At 42.3% G+C, this 18,009-nt stretch overlaps 1 protein-coding gene across 3 annotated transcripts in view; it reads right to left on the bottom strand.

Moving 5' to 3' along the window:
• Positions 1–18,009, bottom strand: part of cdh7a (cadherin 7a) — a gene marked incomplete at both ends in the record, with an annotated part of 322,682 nt that overhangs the window by 148,096 nt on the left and 156,577 nt on the right. For all 3 annotated transcript variants that reach the window (XM_080752329.1, XM_080752330.1, XM_080752331.1), the window contains one exon: positions 3,259–3,378. In XM_080752329.1, the coding sequence (XP_080608455.1) occupies positions 3,259–3,378 (120 nt within the window). The remainder of the gene's footprint in view (positions 1–3,258; positions 3,379–18,009) is intronic.

Raw genomic sequence — 18,009 nt, 5'->3', positions numbered from 1 at the left:
AATGGCCTCGGCGCCTACGTGTTTCAACACTTCTTCAAGGCAGGAACGCGAGCCAGGATCACATGGCGTCTGGGTTCTACTGCCAACGGTATCCGACACTTCAATGTCTGACATCTTCCTCAGAGGCCTGCTAATGCCCTCCTAATACGTACCGGTACGTAGGTGAGGGGGCCGTGTTTTTTTTTACGATAACTTTTTTCATTTAATTTATTCCATCCATTAAGCAGTGGGAGAGGCGGTGGTAGAGGCGATCCCACCCACCAGATCTAACAGCAGCTCGACTCTTTACAGCAGCTACACAGAGACAAGAGTTTTTGGTGACATTTCCGCCAGTATGAAAGAAAGTCAGATGTAAAGTCAGAGCTGCTGAGGACTCAAGATGAAAAAACTAAACAAAAGAGTAGCCTACCGATCGTTTATGGATATCATAAGATTAATGTTGTAAAAAGGCTAGTCCGGAATTCTTCTTTAAAGATGAGGGATGAACCCTGCAAAGAAAACTGTTTAGAGCAGGGGTTTTCAAAAGGGGGTCCTTAGAATTAATACAGGGGAGGTCACGCGATCTTTGCGTGATAGGATTTGTATTTACACTTGAACCCTAGCATCGCTTTTCTAAGGAGAATGTTAGCCGAACATACTGAAGCAGATCCGTTATGTTCGGCAAAGAGTTTTGGTTTAAAGGGGAAAAAGAGCAGAACAAGTAAAGAGTGAAAGGTTAAGTTTACTGTGTATTGAGGGCTTAAGTGGTTAAATGTCTGAAAATACACATCAACATGAATCCAACATATACTAACCAGTAAGACTCCCTAATCGGGAGATAAGCGACCGCCAGGTCGCATACAGAAACTTTAGAAGGCAGTCGTAGCCAGGGAATATGGGAAATGGGACAGATCCATGTTGATGACATGACTTTAGAGATACTGTGTATTGCTTTGCGTGATCTTAGGCCAAAATCTGTAGGAGCAGTGTCCATAAATGTGTTTTTCAAAAATCAACCTCATGCTAGAAGAGGGCCATGCGTGAGAAATCAGCCATCCAAGGAATGTGTGTGCAAAGTTTGGCATGGATAGGGGCAACGGTTCCAGAGATAAAAGTAGGACCAAAAGTGTGAGGTGACGTGACGTGGCGTGACGTGACTGACTGACGGACGGACGGACGGATGGACGGACGGACAGCCGGTGATGACAGTGCTGTCAAACAAGTCTAAGAAGCTATATACCAGTAAGACTCCCTAAATCGGGAGATAAGCGACCGTCAGGTCGCATACACAAACTTTAGAAGGCAATGGTAGCCAAGAGGTTTTAATAGTAACTGCGACCTGACGATTCTAGATGAATATATATATATATATATATATATATATATATATATATACACATTTTTTTTAATACCAAGCAGCCCTGTTATTCTTTTTCGCCTAAGTGGTGAAAAATACATTACAGCAATGCTGGATTCCAGGACGGCACTGGCAGAGCTTTTCTCTTTCAGGTTGCGAGGATCGGGAGCGGCAATTTCATAAAGGCCCACAGCGTGCGGCGCGCGTACAGCACAGCCATTCCTGGGGAAGTGGAGAGTGACGCCTAATATTATGGAATAACTGCCCCATATTTTACTCCGTGTGTTTCTTTCCCAGAGTGCTTTGCGTGAGGGTTAGCTGAGCCCCAGCAGGACAGTGGCTAATGAGCCGCAGAACTCCTGAAGATGCGGCGAGGACAGCCATCGCATCGCTCAGCACACAGCACCACCCTCCCTCCTCCTCCAGTCAACACACTCCAGCTCACACCTTATTTTACACCTAATTGTATTCCATTGCTGATGTTTTTTTCCTTCCAGTGTCTTCAACACTGGTGTCATGTAACAGTAACAGTATATTCCGCCCAAAATTACTATATTATCGATGCTGCCACGGCAGAAACCTCCTATCTTCCATATTGAAACTTTTTGTGTGTGTGTTTTTTTTTTAGCGTGACTTTGCGTGTATGTTCATGTGGGGGAAATTAGTATTTGATTTCTCCATAATTGGACAATAAGAATGGATTTGAGGAGTGGTCAAGCTTCACGTACGTGACATCATAATACAAATAGGTAAGACCATTTCTTCGGGAACAGTATTGTCTAGAGTGAAGTGTGATGTGAGTACCTCTCACTTCCCACGAGTGTGATTTCTGTTTTTACTTAGTAAAACTTGACCTTTGGCTCTGCACTTTGCCGACCAAACCACTTTGTTCCCTCTACACCAAGCCACTTTGCAGTTTGCTCCATTTTCCCTCTACACCAAACCACCACGCAGAAAATAGCCAATCTAAAAGCTCACAACGCTCCGCACCAGCGCAAGTGGCGGGTTCCCGTCCTCTAGGGCAGTGGTTCTCAACCTGTGGGTCGGGACCCCCAGGGGGTCCCCAAATTATTTTGAGGGGGTCCCCAGATGATTAGCTTAATGTGAAACACTGTTTTCTCACTCAACAGTAAACAAACCAACATAAGATTTAAATGTATAGAGGGCATATGCACATTTCTAAAGTGGCAATTTAAGGACTTTTTAATACCTCTAAAATGAAAAATTAAACATTGGCCAATGTCAAATATTAGAGGCTGAAATTGTGAAAATAGCCGATCTACATGCTCACAACACCTCGCAACGCAAGGCGTTGTGAGCATGTAGATCTGCTATTTTCACTATAGAATTGTTATACAAAATGGAATGCCTCAACTCTTAGTGCTCGGGGGGGGGGGGGGGGGGGGGTCGCGGCCTGAAAAGGTTGAGAACCACTGCTCTAGGGGTCTGTAATTGCCTCCCCCCCGCCCTTATTTTTCTTCCCTCTACACAAAAGTTCTTCGCCTAAAATAGCCGCTCTACAAGTTCACAACAATGCATCTCGGTGAGACACATTATGAATTGGTGGATGTGCAATTTTTTTGCAGAATGATTGCCTATTTACTCAAAATGTTTGCTTATTATTATGCCATGCTCGCTACAGAATTATAATAGCGTTCATGCGATTAAAGTATGCTCTGAGTTAAACAAAGTAAACTGAGCATTGTTGACGCTATATATTTTACGGGAAGCACTGTGGCATTTATTCCAAGGTTGTTGTTTTTTCCCAGGACACGCTGATTCCGAATAACAAACACGTTGTGCAATATACTGTACCTAAAATATTTCATATTTACCAACAGCATGTCCCTGAACTCAGGGTGACTTGTCACCACATCTAACGATTCTTGGTGTACTGGCATGACAGCGGTGCCGTAGCGTACCTGTCTTTGGCTCCACAGAGAAGTATGGCTGTCCGTGGATGATGCTGTAGACCACCCGAGCACTGTTCCCGTACGTGGGGTCATCCGCGTCGGTGGCTGCCACTTGTACCACCATTGTTCCTGAAAGCAGACAGACACCCTATCATTAGTTTCCAAGACACTGTGGTAATGTGTACGTTGATGGGAGCTTCATCGGAAATAGAAATTTGTGACCAGTTTGACTTAAACGGGCTGTGTAGGAGCCCACATAATTACCTGTCATATGAGAAATACAGCGGGATGGCAATTTAGAGGCACAGTTTGGAATGAAATCATTGGCATTTGTATGTACGCTGCACCACTTAACGGACAACTTTCACCCATTCTCAACCTATCTTCATATAATTGGTCCTCACGAAAGCTCATTATAAGATGACACCATTTTTTTGTCCATCTCTGTCTGTGTCTCAGAGGAAGGAAGTTCAGAGACCCGCCTACCATTGATGGGGGAATCCAAGCTAATAGCAAACTGCAGGCTAGCTATTCCTGGAAAGTATACAGTATATATATATATATATATATATATATATATATATATATATATATATTTTTTTTTTTATATATACATCCACATTCCCCTGGAACCCCCTCAAGGACCCCTAGGGGTCCGCAGAGCCCACAGAGAACCACTACCCTATAGGTCAGGTACCGTATTGTTCAAAGTTAAAACAAAAAAAATACGTAGTTATAAAAATACATTTATAAATCAAGGACATTTCTGCTTATTTTTTGTTTCGACAAAGTATCGAACCGTGACACTTTTTTTTCTTATTATTTATTTATTTATTAGCTATTTTCAGCACACAACCAAGTGTAAAATCAGTCATTACGATGCCATCAAGGCCTGCAAAAAAAAAAAAAAATCAGCTGACGAAATCAACTGTAGATTTAGTCTCTCTCTCTCTCGGTCGTCCTCAGACGAGCTTCCATCGGAGTCTCCAATCGTTCCGGTTCTCCATACACCCGCATCCTTCTTCAGGACGTCCACATACGTTAACGCGGAACGTCCTCGCGATCGATGCCCACGCGTTGGTTCCCACAGGACCAGCCTGCTGGCCGGGAGCTCCCGATGTCTGTGGCAGTGGCCGGCCAGCTTCATCCTCCTAGCTGCTACCTTCTTGCTGAGCCTCGGCAGTTGCCTGTACAGGTCCTTGTTGGTAATGTGGATGTTCTGGTCCACATTCAGAACAGCTCGTAGCATTCTGGTGTAGCACCCATCCAGGGACTTCTGCAGGGTCTTATGATATTTAGTCGACTAAAATTAGACTAAAACAAATACTTTTCAGGTGACTAAATTATGACTAAAACTAAATGACATTTTATTCAAAAGACTATGACTAAAACTAAATCAAAATTTGCTGTCAAAAGCAACAATGATGACACACTGAATGATTAGGCAAAGCACCAGCTTACATACAGTATATCATCTCCTCTATAACTCCTATAGAGAGTGCATGCTGAAACCTTTTGGCACGCATCGAGGCGCTGGCTGGCAGCCTCCATCACTTCTGAACAAACAGCGCATATAGCTGTCACCGTAATTTGCAGGAATATGGTACAAGATTAAAATGCTTCTCGCTCTCTGAGATCCAGTAATGTTTCCTTGTTTGACACAATTCCCCTCACAAACAGTATTATCTTTGTTGCCTGTTGTTGAAGAGGCACTTCAACCAACCAAGACAACAAAATAGCGTGTCAGTTTGGCATGTCTTTTCCATCACACATTATTAGTTTAGCTGTTTTAGATCAGAGTTCATCCACAGATGCTCAGGGGTATAAGGAGTAATGGTGTCTGTACAAAGCTGTTATTTTCAGGATACAGATAAAAAAATAGCACAAGAAGCAGATCCGCAAGCTCGAAACGCTGTGCTTCGCAACACGATTCAAGCTTGCAGATATGCTACTTTTGATGCTTCAAGTATAGGGCGTAAAATTACGACAAAAAAACCCAGAAAAGTTAGAATATGGAGATAAGAGGTTTCTGCCCGACAGCAGCGATATTCACCCTTTAGTGAGTACCGTCAATGACAGTGAATTAAAGAATGTCATGCTCTAAAGCCTCGATGTGGGATGTTATTATTATGATGTCCATGTTCAATATCCCCACATAAATACAGATTAGCAGGGGCGTAACTACCGCTGACACAGCCGACGCATGCGCCTTGGGGCCTATGACGCTCAGGGGCACACCCAGGTAAAAAAACAAAAAAACAAAAAAAAAACATTAATTGTTAACGCTTCCAGTGCCAGCCCCAAGAGGGCACCAAAGAATGCCAGGGTTTGTCCCATAGGCGAGCGCATTAGCATCCGGGGACTCACGTTGCAGTGACGCACGTGCTCACGTTCGTGCACGTCATGGAAAGGTCCCGGATGAAAATGGCTACAGAATAGCTATTAGCATTTTCTCATTTTAAAGATCATTTTTCGGCGATTTCGCCGTAAATAAACCTCGCACCGCCTCCCTAAAAACACAATCCAGAGATATGGACCTTCAAAGATGTGGTTTTTCATTGGATTCGGCGGCGATTCACGGCGACGTTACTCGCTAACGGCCGGCCGGGGGGAGGCCGGATCTCGGCCACTGGATTGAAAATTTAGGCCCAGGCTTCAGATGTCCTCGGATCATTTTATTCATTTCATTAAAAAAGCCGAACCTGTTCGGGATAGGCACACTGGACTACGTTCCGGAAGCGGCGCTGAACATTCGGTGAACATTGGGGGGCTCAAAAATGTATTTTAAACCATTTTTAATGGAATATATCGTCGGACCATGTAAAATGGCTCGCTGGCTAGCGTAGGACGAGCCAGGACCACCCACGGCTCTACAAGCAGCGCAGGGTAAGTAAAATAATAAAAAAAAAATTGTATTGGATTGAAATAAAGCCGAACATGTTCGGGATAGGCACTGTATGTGTTAACCAAGTTTGATTTCATGTCGCGAAAACATAATGTTTTAAATCCGGACCATGGCTGCAACTTTTATGTGAGGGGGCAGGCGGCGGCGCTGCCCCTGGTGGTGGGGACAAGACAGTGACGTGCTGGGCCCCTGATTCAGCCCGGGAAAAAGAGTTGGAGAGGCCCTCATTGCGCGCTATAGAGAGAGAGATCTCTCTCTATAGCGCTGCTGCTACTCAAAGATTTGCCATTTCAGATCATGACAAGCCAGTGGGCCAATTACTGTACATGAGTTATATTTCGTCGTTGTCGGGTGGAAAACTTGTATGTCCAAAATCGTTTGTTTTGTATTTATCATTTTAAAAATGATTTAAACGAGTGAAAACAGCCGATCTACAAGCACACAACGCCTCGCACCGCGAGGCGTTGTGAGCTTGTAGATCGGCTGTTTTCACTACTTTTGTGCAACAGCCTTGTATGATGAAGCAGGGCTTTGCTTTGGGAAAAAATGAAAAATTTGAAACTTGGAGATACGAGGGTTCTGCACGACAGTGACAATTTACTTTGTTGGCCGCCCAGCCCCCAAAATGGAACGAAGGCCGACATTTTATTTTTATTTATTTTTTGGCCGGCCGGCCTGGACCGGCCGGGAATGAACCAGCCGTTCGGGAATTGTCCCGCTTTTCCCAATGGCCAGCACGTCCCTGGGACAAGATGCCGTAAGAATGAGTTGCCTCCAGACTAGGCGCAGTCAACGCCTCCTAGCAATTCATTTTCAATGAGAGGCGGGCAGCTTTTTCTGCCACGCAGCGAAGTAACAAAATTAAGGTACATGAATAGCCTTCATTTCTTTGTTTCATTCTCCTTTCTGTTCTCGTCTCAACTAGAGCTGGGATACCCGACTGAAAACCCGTGGGGTCCGACAAGCCCGACGGTACAGTATCTCGCTACAGTATCTCTGTAGCCATTAAACGAAACGGGTTTCTTACATTGATGCTCCTACATCATGCAAGCACCAGTTAAAGTTACTTTCCATCCCTCATATACTGTGTGCACAGTGCACATCCCATAACCCACACACTGCACATCATTTTGGAGCTCATATCTTTGAACGGGTAAGGGCTAGTTATTTAATAATCAACGTAACCTACTATTTAAACATTTTCACAATCCACAGTGTGGCTTAATAGATCACAGGGTAACATGCAGGCACGCTGCATGCACTGCACATTAGAACAAGCTTGCTAGTGAGTGTAAATCAGTGGCTTCCTCAAAGAAAACAAAATGAGGCGAAAAAGCGTTGGAAACATAAGGTTCGGGCCTCAGCGCCGCTGTCATATGGACATTATTGTGTTCATTTGTGTAAGTTTGTGAAGGACTTATATATGATTATATCTGTGTAACTGTGCATTCAATTATTGTCAAAAAGCACGCTTTATACTTTGAGAGCAATGTAGGTGAGGGAAATGGATCATTTACAATAAGATGTAATTATTACATGTAAAAAATGTGTTTACTTTATTAAGCATTTCAAATGGCTTTTTATACTTTGTTTTCTTTGACCACCTTGGCCCTAGACCGATAGGCCTGTATTTGTTTTGGCTCTTATTGTTTCTTGTCTACGGCTAGGCCTATACATATTAAACACAGAACTCAGACAGAATTTGATCTATAATGCCAAATCTTGCTAAATATTATATTAACAAAATTGTATTTGCGACCATGGATTAGGCTATGCAAGCATAATGAAGTTGACCTATTTTTTTCCTCCTCTTTTGTACCGCATTTAAAATAGGATTTAGTTATTTGAATATTATATTAAGCATTTCTAAAGAGGGATGTATAGATGTTTAGTTTGACCTTCATGGTCGTTTTCTGCAGTGTTTCTGTGTGGCTATTGTTGAACAGCACGTTAATAAGAGAGCTTGAAAAAAGGATTGAAAGAAAAAAAGCATCAATGGTTTAGCTGCTTGAGATGAGTTTGAATCGCGCAGACAGCCCCAGCGCGGGGGTGGGGGTGGGGGGCACACCTGGAGTGGACAATCCCACACTGGGGTCTTCTGCTACCTTGTTACGCACCTGCTGGTTAGTGTCTGTATCGTGATTCCTCACTGAATTCAGAAGCCAAACAAGCACAATGGAATTGGAGAAGAAAAATTCAGCGTTGGAATACAGGGGCGTCAATTGGGTATGGCAGGGGTATGCAGCTGCCATACCCTGGGTCCCCAGGGGGGAACATAAAAGTTACTTTTAAATATAAATCCATGAATGTCTCTTTGTCTATCTGTTCTGGTTATAATGTTGTTAAATTACAGTAAAATAACTACAAATGCAAAATTTAACAAAATGGTCACTTTAACGAGGTATTATAATGATATTCTCCACACTTGTATTCTCCCCATCTTGACAAAATGGTACAGGTGCAATTCATTATTGTTAATTGTGGCACGTTTACTAACATGCCAACTTGAACAACCGTTCCAGGCTGCCATATCCAGCCCAAAGAAACCGTAGAAACGGGGGAAAAAATGTAATGTACTACTTAAAATAAATGTATCATGCCTGTTGCTAAGGTATGGCAACATGACTGGGACGCGTGCGAAGACACCAGTCATGTTGCCATACCTTAGCTTTTTCTGAACTGACGGCACTGTTGGAATAAGCTCTGAGGTGTATTGTATAAAGTTTGGTATTTTTATATAATCATCTTTTGAATCTGTTGTGACAGGCTCAAGTGTTGTTTGTTCAGGAGAGCATGCGGTACATCCACTGTTGTCTGCAAAGATTTCAGCAAACTGCTTGAAAACACATAATTGCAGTTGTGTAACCACAAAATATAAAAGGCCTATTCAGTACACAGCTATTCAAGCAGTCAGGGTCTCTTTCTCTCTTTCTTTTGTTTAGTTTGGTATTTTTTAGCTTCCTGACAATTTATGTTACAAACACCAAGGCAACTACCATAACCAGTGAAGCTAGCATAATATACCCATGGATAGCATTGTTAGGAATATGGATAATTTTTTTTAATGAACAGCTTAATTCACAATCACTATGATTACACACACACACACACACACACACACACATGTTTGTTAACATCGATTATGGGGACCTGCGCGGGTTTGCATCGATTATGGGGACACCACTTTCCTGTGGTCCCACAGGCCTGAAAAACTGACTTGAAGCCAACGTCATTGTATGCAAATATCGGACCTGTGATTGGCTAGTAGTGTGTGAATCTCTCATTCTCCCATTCTCTCACACACTCACACAAAAACTGCAGGGAAAAAAAAATTTTTTGGGGGGGGACCCCACTGTGTTAACACACCTGTCATATGACATGAAAACGTGAATTGAGGGACTTGCTTAAAAAAAGCACCAGACACTCAGCAACACTGCCCCCTATCTCCCTGAATGATAATAATTATGGGGACCTACGATTTTGTCCCCACTGTGTCAGACGTCCCCAGCATGTGAGTGTGTGAACATGCGTATGGTCCCCATAAGTATAGCTAGACAAACGCACACACACACACACACACACACACACACACACACACACACACACACTACTAGGGAGGGGGAAAACTGAAGGAGCACAGGTCTCCACCAGGCCAGGCGTCCTGGTGGTGCTATAATAGGCCAATGTAAAAAAGCGTGGCATGTGTTCTTCGCCAATCTTAGACCAAATCTTAGATCAAAAACGGTGCAATCCTGCAAACTTTGGAAGCCAATATTATCCAATTAGGATGGAATATGAAATATCAGACGGATCAGACTTGATCACATGACTATACTGTCTACTGATTTGCATGATTGTTGGAGAAAATCTGATGGAGTAATAGCAAAGAATGTGTTTTACATAAGTTGTCCTCCTGGTGGCGCTATAAAAGGCAAATGTGAAAAATGTGGGCAAAGGTTTATCCTTTGCCTCTAGGGAGTGCACATATAAAGTTTTGCACTTATCGGTGGAGTTAAAGGTAAAAACACAAATTGCCCTGTTATAGCGCCACCATGATGCTGATTTGAGAAATTTGAAGTGGCATTTCTTCCTATGTGCGTGCCCAATTTCACCAAGACTGCACGCTGTGTTCATGATTTGAGGCATTTTGTTCAAAACAGAGCAATCCTGCAAACTTTGGAAGCCAATGAGCCAGTCGCTATGCCCCTCCTAAACCCGTCCTTGTCCAATGCCACGTTAGCAACAGGTTACTAAGGCAGGTGACTTGGCAAGCTGCCATGGCGGCGTGCATCGCAGTTCAAGACATACGGTACTCAAAGAAATCATAGCACATTTCTGGAGTAGCAGTTCGGAAATATCCGAGAGAACAAGGCAGAAAGGATTGCAATATGCATTTGAAAAATACATATACACACTATTATCTGTCACCGGAGTAATGACAATGACAAAGTATTTAAAATCGAGGCGAAAGCTCACCGGTCGCAATGCAAAAGTGAGCCACCCCACGTCTTGTCCATTAACCTCTTAACTCATACAGTGCCTATCCCGAACTAGTTCGGGATAATTTGGGCCGTATTAACGTCCTGAGTGCCTATCCCGAACTAGTTCGGGATATAATTTTTTGAAAAAAAAAAAAATTGAAGTTACTTTTTTTTTTGAACCCCACTATATTCTGTTTACACGGCCCGCGAGAGCGTCGCGCCGCCGATATTTACCATCCACTCCAATGCAATCCAGGATCTTTAGAGCTCATTTTCTCTGTTCCAAGCATATCCATGAGGTGTAGATAGATAGATAGATACCTTTATTATCCCAAGGGGGAAATTTAGTAAAAGTGTGCAAGGTTTAATCATGGCTAAATCGCCGAAAATAGGTCTTCTAAAATGCTTGGTAGCCAATAGCTAACTTCAAGTTAACTTCATCCTGTTCCTGTAAATGAACAGAGGAAAGTGTTCTGGTGCATCATGGCTGCGCAGGGCTTGTGCATGTAACAGTGTATCTTTATGATGAATTATTTGGCCACTGGGCGCCCTCTAGCGGTGAAAGCTGGCACTGATAGGGTTAACAGGTGTGGGCCCGCCGGCGGGCCCGCCGGCCGTATTTTGACAAACAATCACGTTTAGACAAGCCTCTGGTTTACTTGCATTGCCAAGCTGTATACCATTTTAAAGCTAAGATTCTTGTGATTCTTGTGAACCCTAACCCTAACCCGAATCCGCAAACCATTTGATTATAGCGCCGAAACTCACGCCGCTAACAACGCAGAAGTCCGACATAAACAAACAAACAAATATTCATAAATCTGCTGCTACTCAAGTTTAGAGTTGGATTGTACTCCAACAACATCATATATTTCCACAACAATGATGTTCTTGTGTAGAGGAAGGGTAAACATGATAAAATCCATTGTTTGTACAAAGTCCAAACCACATTTTCTGCCAAGAAACCTCTGTACAACTATAGTCACGGATACAAGCGTGATGTCAGAGTATGACAATCTTTCACGTGTTTTTGCTTCTAACTCCAGTTCAGGTTTTCAGTTTTACAACTGAATACTATTAAAATAGCCTCCAAGCTCCACACAATGATTGACACTTCATTTCACCCAATTGGAGCTTCTAGTCCTGTCTCAGTCGTCTCCCAGTCGCCCAATAGCAACCAATAGTATGTTCTCAGAGGTCCATGACTCCGTTTCCTGGCTCATATATTCAGCCAATGGCAGCAGGTTGTTCTGATGACTGGCACTTCTTATAGCCAATGAAATTCTCCACAAAATGTGTCTACTTTATTTTGGCTGAAGTGAACTACAATACCCAAAAAACCCTGCGTAACAGCACTACTGGCCGTGCGTAAATACGCAGCAGCGGCGCCGAATGTCAGACCAAGAGTGTTAGGGCTGTCAGTAAAATAAATAAATTAAATAATAATAATAATAAATAAATTAAAATAATAAAATAATAAAATAAAAAAAATCCAGTCTATTAGCCCTTTTTTGACCTTTTTATATGATATATGCAAATGTCTCCAAATGAAAACGCATAAACATACACTTAGTAAAACATGTGTAAAATATTCATATTCTGTAGTTTTATCATGTCCTTTGAAATTGGGCTAGGTAAGGCTTCAAAATGTGTCCACATTGTGTTTTTCAGCTCCTATATGATAATAACAGTGTTATGCAGGCATCTATTTACTGAAAATATTTAGGCGAGGATTAAAAACCTGCTATTCCAGTAAGTTAAAACTTGCATTACTCAATGTCAGTTGCACACAGAGTGATTATTTATTTCTGGGTAAAACTTCAAAATGTTTCCTTCAAAATGAGACCATGCCCAATGCATTACTCCAAATGGTTTTAAAACTACAATCAATTTACTTTGGGTACGCTGTGTATAGGCGTTTTTTGCAAATTATACAGGATTGTTAACAGGTTAATGTTGTGGATCAACACATAACGGAACAACAATGTTCTTGCATTGCAGGGTAAGTAATTATATTATTTTATTGTTAAGTTAAGGTTCAGTCATGACTTTCTATAGTTTTCGCTATCTAATGTGTTTTATCCCATTGCTATGTTTCCATTTGTTTATAGCGCACCGGGATATTGTTCCCACATCGTGGGCTTAATAAACACAGTGTGTAGATTGTTAGCGTTAGCGTCTTACCTTGGAACAAACGTAATAGTTAGTAGTTATCTTTGATGGCTTCAGCGAGTCAGATCTTCCACACTGTTTAATCCATATGGTTTGGGGAAAGGGAAAAAAACAACACCACCCTCTAAACGCTCAGGATATCTTGCATCCGAGTTGCATTTCGAGTATACGCACCGGCATTTTTGCTCTAGACAGAAAGGCTTGGCAGCTTGCCAAGTCACTTGCCTTAGTAACCTGTTGCTAACATGGCATTGGACAAGGACGGGTTTAGGAGGGGCATAGCGACTGGTCAATTGTAGCCAATCAGGATGGAATATGGAAAATCGGACAGATCCATGTTGACCACATTACTGTAGAGATACTGTCTACCGATTTGTAGGATTTGTGGACAAAATCTCTAAGAGTAGTGTACAGATATGTGTTTTGCAAACATCGGCCTCATGGTGGCGCTAGAACAGGGCCATTTGAAAAATGTGGGGCAGAGGTTCTGAACTGGCATCCAGGGAGTGTGTGTGTTCAGTGACCAGGCCAAATGTGCCGGAGATTAGCTGGTAACAAACTGGATGGACGCACGGACAGACGCACGCACGCACGGACGGACGGAGGCGAAAACATACTCTCCCCCATGCCTTTGGCTGTTGGAGACAATAAAAAAACAGACAACGATACTAGCATGTCCATCCAAAGGTTTAGAAATAAAGGCTCATGAGCATAGCAGCAGGTAGTGTGATTACACACGGGCCTCACAGATTCTAAGAGCACGGTGGGTACCAATCAACCACACATTCTCCACAGGTCGTAATAGCTTATAATTTGATTGATAATAGTTTCTCACTGAAGTCCAGTCATCAAGCAGTGAGGGTGATTGTGTGCTCTGGTCACGCTGGTCCTCCCTCTCTGGCACCAACATAATAATTGGGTCTATTCTGAGATGGCTGTGAAGCGAGGAGTTTTCACCTGCTGATCAGGAGTGGTGGGCTTTATCCAGATAAGATTTCTATGTTCATTTTGTTGGCCCAGCTTGACACTTGATGCCATAGTGCATAGTAGTAATTTACTCAATTATGTTAAGCCTAGAATCAATTAAACCATTCAGGATCCTGGTGAATCATGACCCTAAAACCTTTGATTCTGTGAAGGAAATAATAATAATAATTAGTGGCCGAGCCCTGTAAGGGGCTTGTAAGCCACTATTGAGATTGTACTTTTTTTTTTTTTTTTCACAACGGTGCAGTTGCTTTTTACGAAACTCTGCAATATGGTAGAGGACAATGCCATGAAGAAGACACGAAGCTCGAACAACATACAAAAAGGTATTTGAAATACAAATTGAAAATACTATGTGAAATACTTACCAAGATACTGTCAACAGGATAGTATCATATTGGTGACAGTATCCTGGTCAGTATTAGTCCAAGTACTGACCAAGTATTTTGATTTTATTTTTCAAAATACTTTTGTGTATTTTGTGCCCATCGCTGCATATTGGTTGGTCTGATCTGCGCTTCTGGACAACCGCAAATGTGACGACTCGACGCCGGGCAACTCATTCCCCCGGTCCTGGATATTGGAAAGAAAGAAAGAAGGCTCTGTTCCATTCTGGTCAAACAGAGTCAGGGTGCTGATATTGTTGCATGTTGGCTCACTGGAAACACGTTGCTACACCAGTGGTTCTCAAAGTGAAGGGGAAAAAGAGCAGACTAAGTACAGAGTAAAATGTCAAGTTTATTAAGTATTGACGGTTCAAGTGGTTAAATATCTGAAAACACAAATTGACATCAATCTAAAATACACAGATGATTGTGCTGTCAAAAGATGAAACTATATGGAATCTATGAACAGGTTGTGGGGGTCCCTGCTTCACCTCTCTCTCAACTAAGGGGTCCTTTCCTTGGCCTGAACACGTTGAAGACCCCTGCTATACAGTACATACTCTACCACACACCACAAAATAATGATTTATTCACCAAAGAAACAGACTGCAGCTTTAACACTAGACTGTTAGTTATAAAGGCACTGTTTGTGTAGGCACAGCAGTGAAACACAAACCAGCCAAAACTGAGATCATTGCAAACATCCATAATTTAGAGCTCTACACTGTAGCAGCCAGCATTTGTGAGGTGGGTTAAATGATCAACAGCCATGCAGAGACATCGGTAAAGTAACCTTGAAATAAAAAATGTTGTTTTACACAAGTGTGCTTTCCTTTTTTCTTTTTTTTTCTCCTCTTCTTCCAGTTGCGAATGTCCAGACGAATAGCCACTTTATGCCTGAGTATTTCATTTTAATAGCCATAGCCCTGCACAGCTCTGGCTAAAGGCTTGAGAACTATACTGTAAAGGATATAAAGAAAGTGCCGCCTTATACGAGTGAGGCGATATTTTACTTTGAGGCAAACACCCTAATAAAATCCTCACTTTCCCTGAGCTTTAGACGTATTTTACAGGGCTTTTTACAGAATGAAGGGAAGTGATCACGGAAATGGATAAGATTAGAGTCGCCACCATTCGAAGCCATAAAGTAGAATTAACAGGCGCTTGGCCCTGGTCTCGTACAATGTAACAGGGAATGGCTTAGCAGACCCTGTAGAAGTGATATGGCCAGGCTGGTTCCTACACAGTGTAGCCTGGATGGACCTCCAGATTATATCATCTCCTCTTAGTCATGACAGCTTATATTACAGGGCGTCTCAAACACCAAGGTCAGCGGATGACTCCGTTCGGAAGCAGAACTCAGGCGACGACTACATTCCTATAACTGGATGATATTTATAATCAGATTACAGGGGGGTTCCGCCGAGCAGTAGAGGGTTTTCACTGGATGGGAGTTTATTAGAGGTTTGGGTTGTGTAGTTACCGGTACCTTGCCATGATATGACTCCAAAGGTGGGCAAGACATAAAAAATAATTTCTCCAAATGACTAGAAATTGATATTTTTTTGTGCTAAAACCGAACAATTTCGTTTTTCTTTTTTTTTTTAATCCAATCCAATATTTTTGGATTGAAAATAGTTTAGAATAAAGTTTAGAGCCCCCCCCAAAAAAAATCTATGCGCGAGGTGCCGAAACCGAACAATTCCGGTTTCTTTAATAAAATGAATTAAATAATCGGAGGCCTCAACGAAACCTGACTGACCGCATCGCGCCGCCTAATCCAATACATTCTCACATCTTTGAAGACCATTTTCTCTGAACTGTGTTCTTATGGAAGCGAAAACGTTTTTTTTGCAGCTAAATCGCAGCAAATCGGGCTTCTAAAAAAAAAAGAAGCCTATAGCCATCTGTTAGCGCTCTTCATCCGGGTCATGTTCATTCCGCTGGTCATCGTGAAATGAAAATCCACTGCTGCGTGGGTACCCGTATGTTACAGCGTTGGCCTATGGGGGAATGTCTGGCACTTTGGCGGCCTCGTGTGGCCCTTGGCAGTCAACAAGTTAAAATATGCTCCTCATTGATTTACATTGTACAGTGAAGGAGCTGAGCATGAGCTCTTTTAGCCAGTCAATGAATGCAAACAAAGCCGATTCTGACCATTATTGAACATCACCAAACCCGGTAAAATAAATGCTTTAAATAAACATGTCAAATTCCTGTCGATTTTGCTATTTTATTAGGAACCTGGAATGGATCCGCCGATCTGGATCTTCAAATAGTAAAAAAAAAGAAAAAGAAAAAAAGAAAAAGAAAATAGTATCAGGTTTGGTGATATGGTCAGAATCAGCTTTGTTTAGTTCATTTATGGACTAAAATAGCTCATCCTGAGCACTAAACCAGGGGTTCCCAAACTCTTTTGTCTCAGGGCACCCCATACATTTTTTTTTAAATCCGAGGCACTCCTACAATATAATTTTCACTCCCAGCACCTTATATTTATAGCATATCGTCGTTGTCGTTTGGAAACCTTTTATGTCCAAAACCGTTTAGTATTTATCATCTATAAAATACTAAACTAGTGAAAACAGCTGATCTACAAGAACACAACGCCTCGCTCTTGTAGATCGGCTGTTTTCACTAGTTTTGTGTGACAGTCTTGTATGATGAAGCAGGGCTTTGCTTTACCAAAAGACGTACACATTTGAAATTTGGAGATACGAGGTTTCTGCCCGATAGTGATGATATTTTAGTGATTACGTTACGAGGAAAACGTTGAGATAATAGCCATTTTGGTTAGAACTGACTGATAACTTTGTTTAAAATGATACTAAATATTTGTGTGTCCAAATAAATTCCAAATATTATCAAATGATCTCGCGCCTCGCGGCACCCCTGGACTGCCGTCGCAGCACCCCAGGGTGCCCCGTCACCCACTTTGAAAACCCCTGCTCTAAACAATGTAAGTCAATGAGGAGCATATTTTAAATGATACATTTCTAGTCAACAGAGAAATTATTTAAGATTTCTTGCCCACCTCTGGAGTTACATCATGGCAAGGTAACTAACTACACAAAACCTCTACCAAAGTGGTCTTGCCCTTTAAGACTTTTGTTTATTTTGGCTGTCCCCTGATGGGCGCATCATCTGCCACTTGGGTGGCGTTAGCATCAAGTCAAGAGAAACAATGTGTTTTTCAAATGATCATTTCCAGTTGCTGGGTGGGGGTCGCGGGGGTCCTGGACGTGCGCCAATGAGCCGGATGTCAGGAAGTGATGAGCGTCCTGAAATCTGAATAGATTTGTTCCGCTTGATGAGGCCAGTCGCCTGCCTGCTCAATTGATTCTGTCTGTGTCACTCCACTGTTTGTCCATCTTCATCACTGTGATGGATCATATTCTCTGGGTTTTTTTATTCATCCCAGCAGATGTTGGACAAAATGGTTTGCTCCCTAATCAATTCCACAACGTGTCATATGGGTGAGAACTGTCATGTGTGTGGTAATGAAAATGAATACAGCGTGCCTAATTTGAACAGGGAGACAGCTGACTGTTTCAGGCAACTTGTTAGGTAAAATGTGCTTAAGAATTCACACACACACACACACACACACACACACACACACACACACACACACACACACACACACACACACACACACACACACACACACACCGTGACCGAGGCTGGAGAAAAGGTCCTTATGTCTGCATCGGTCTTTTTTCAGCTTTTTAAAATATAATATGTACCCAATCGAAACTCTTAGTTACATTGATAAGGTTCATGTGAACTAGTCTGTTGAAGCTTATTCATTATAATGATCGAAATCGCT

This window comes from Nannobrachium achirus (assembly GCF_963921795.1).
Source record: "Nannobrachium achirus genome assembly, chromosome: 21".
In the NCBI taxonomy this organism is placed as follows: domain Eukaryota; kingdom Metazoa; phylum Chordata; class Actinopteri; order Myctophiformes; family Myctophidae; genus Nannobrachium; species Nannobrachium achirus.
The sequence above is the reverse complement of the archived record's forward strand: the minus strand, read 5'-3'. Positions and strand labels throughout refer to the sequence as shown.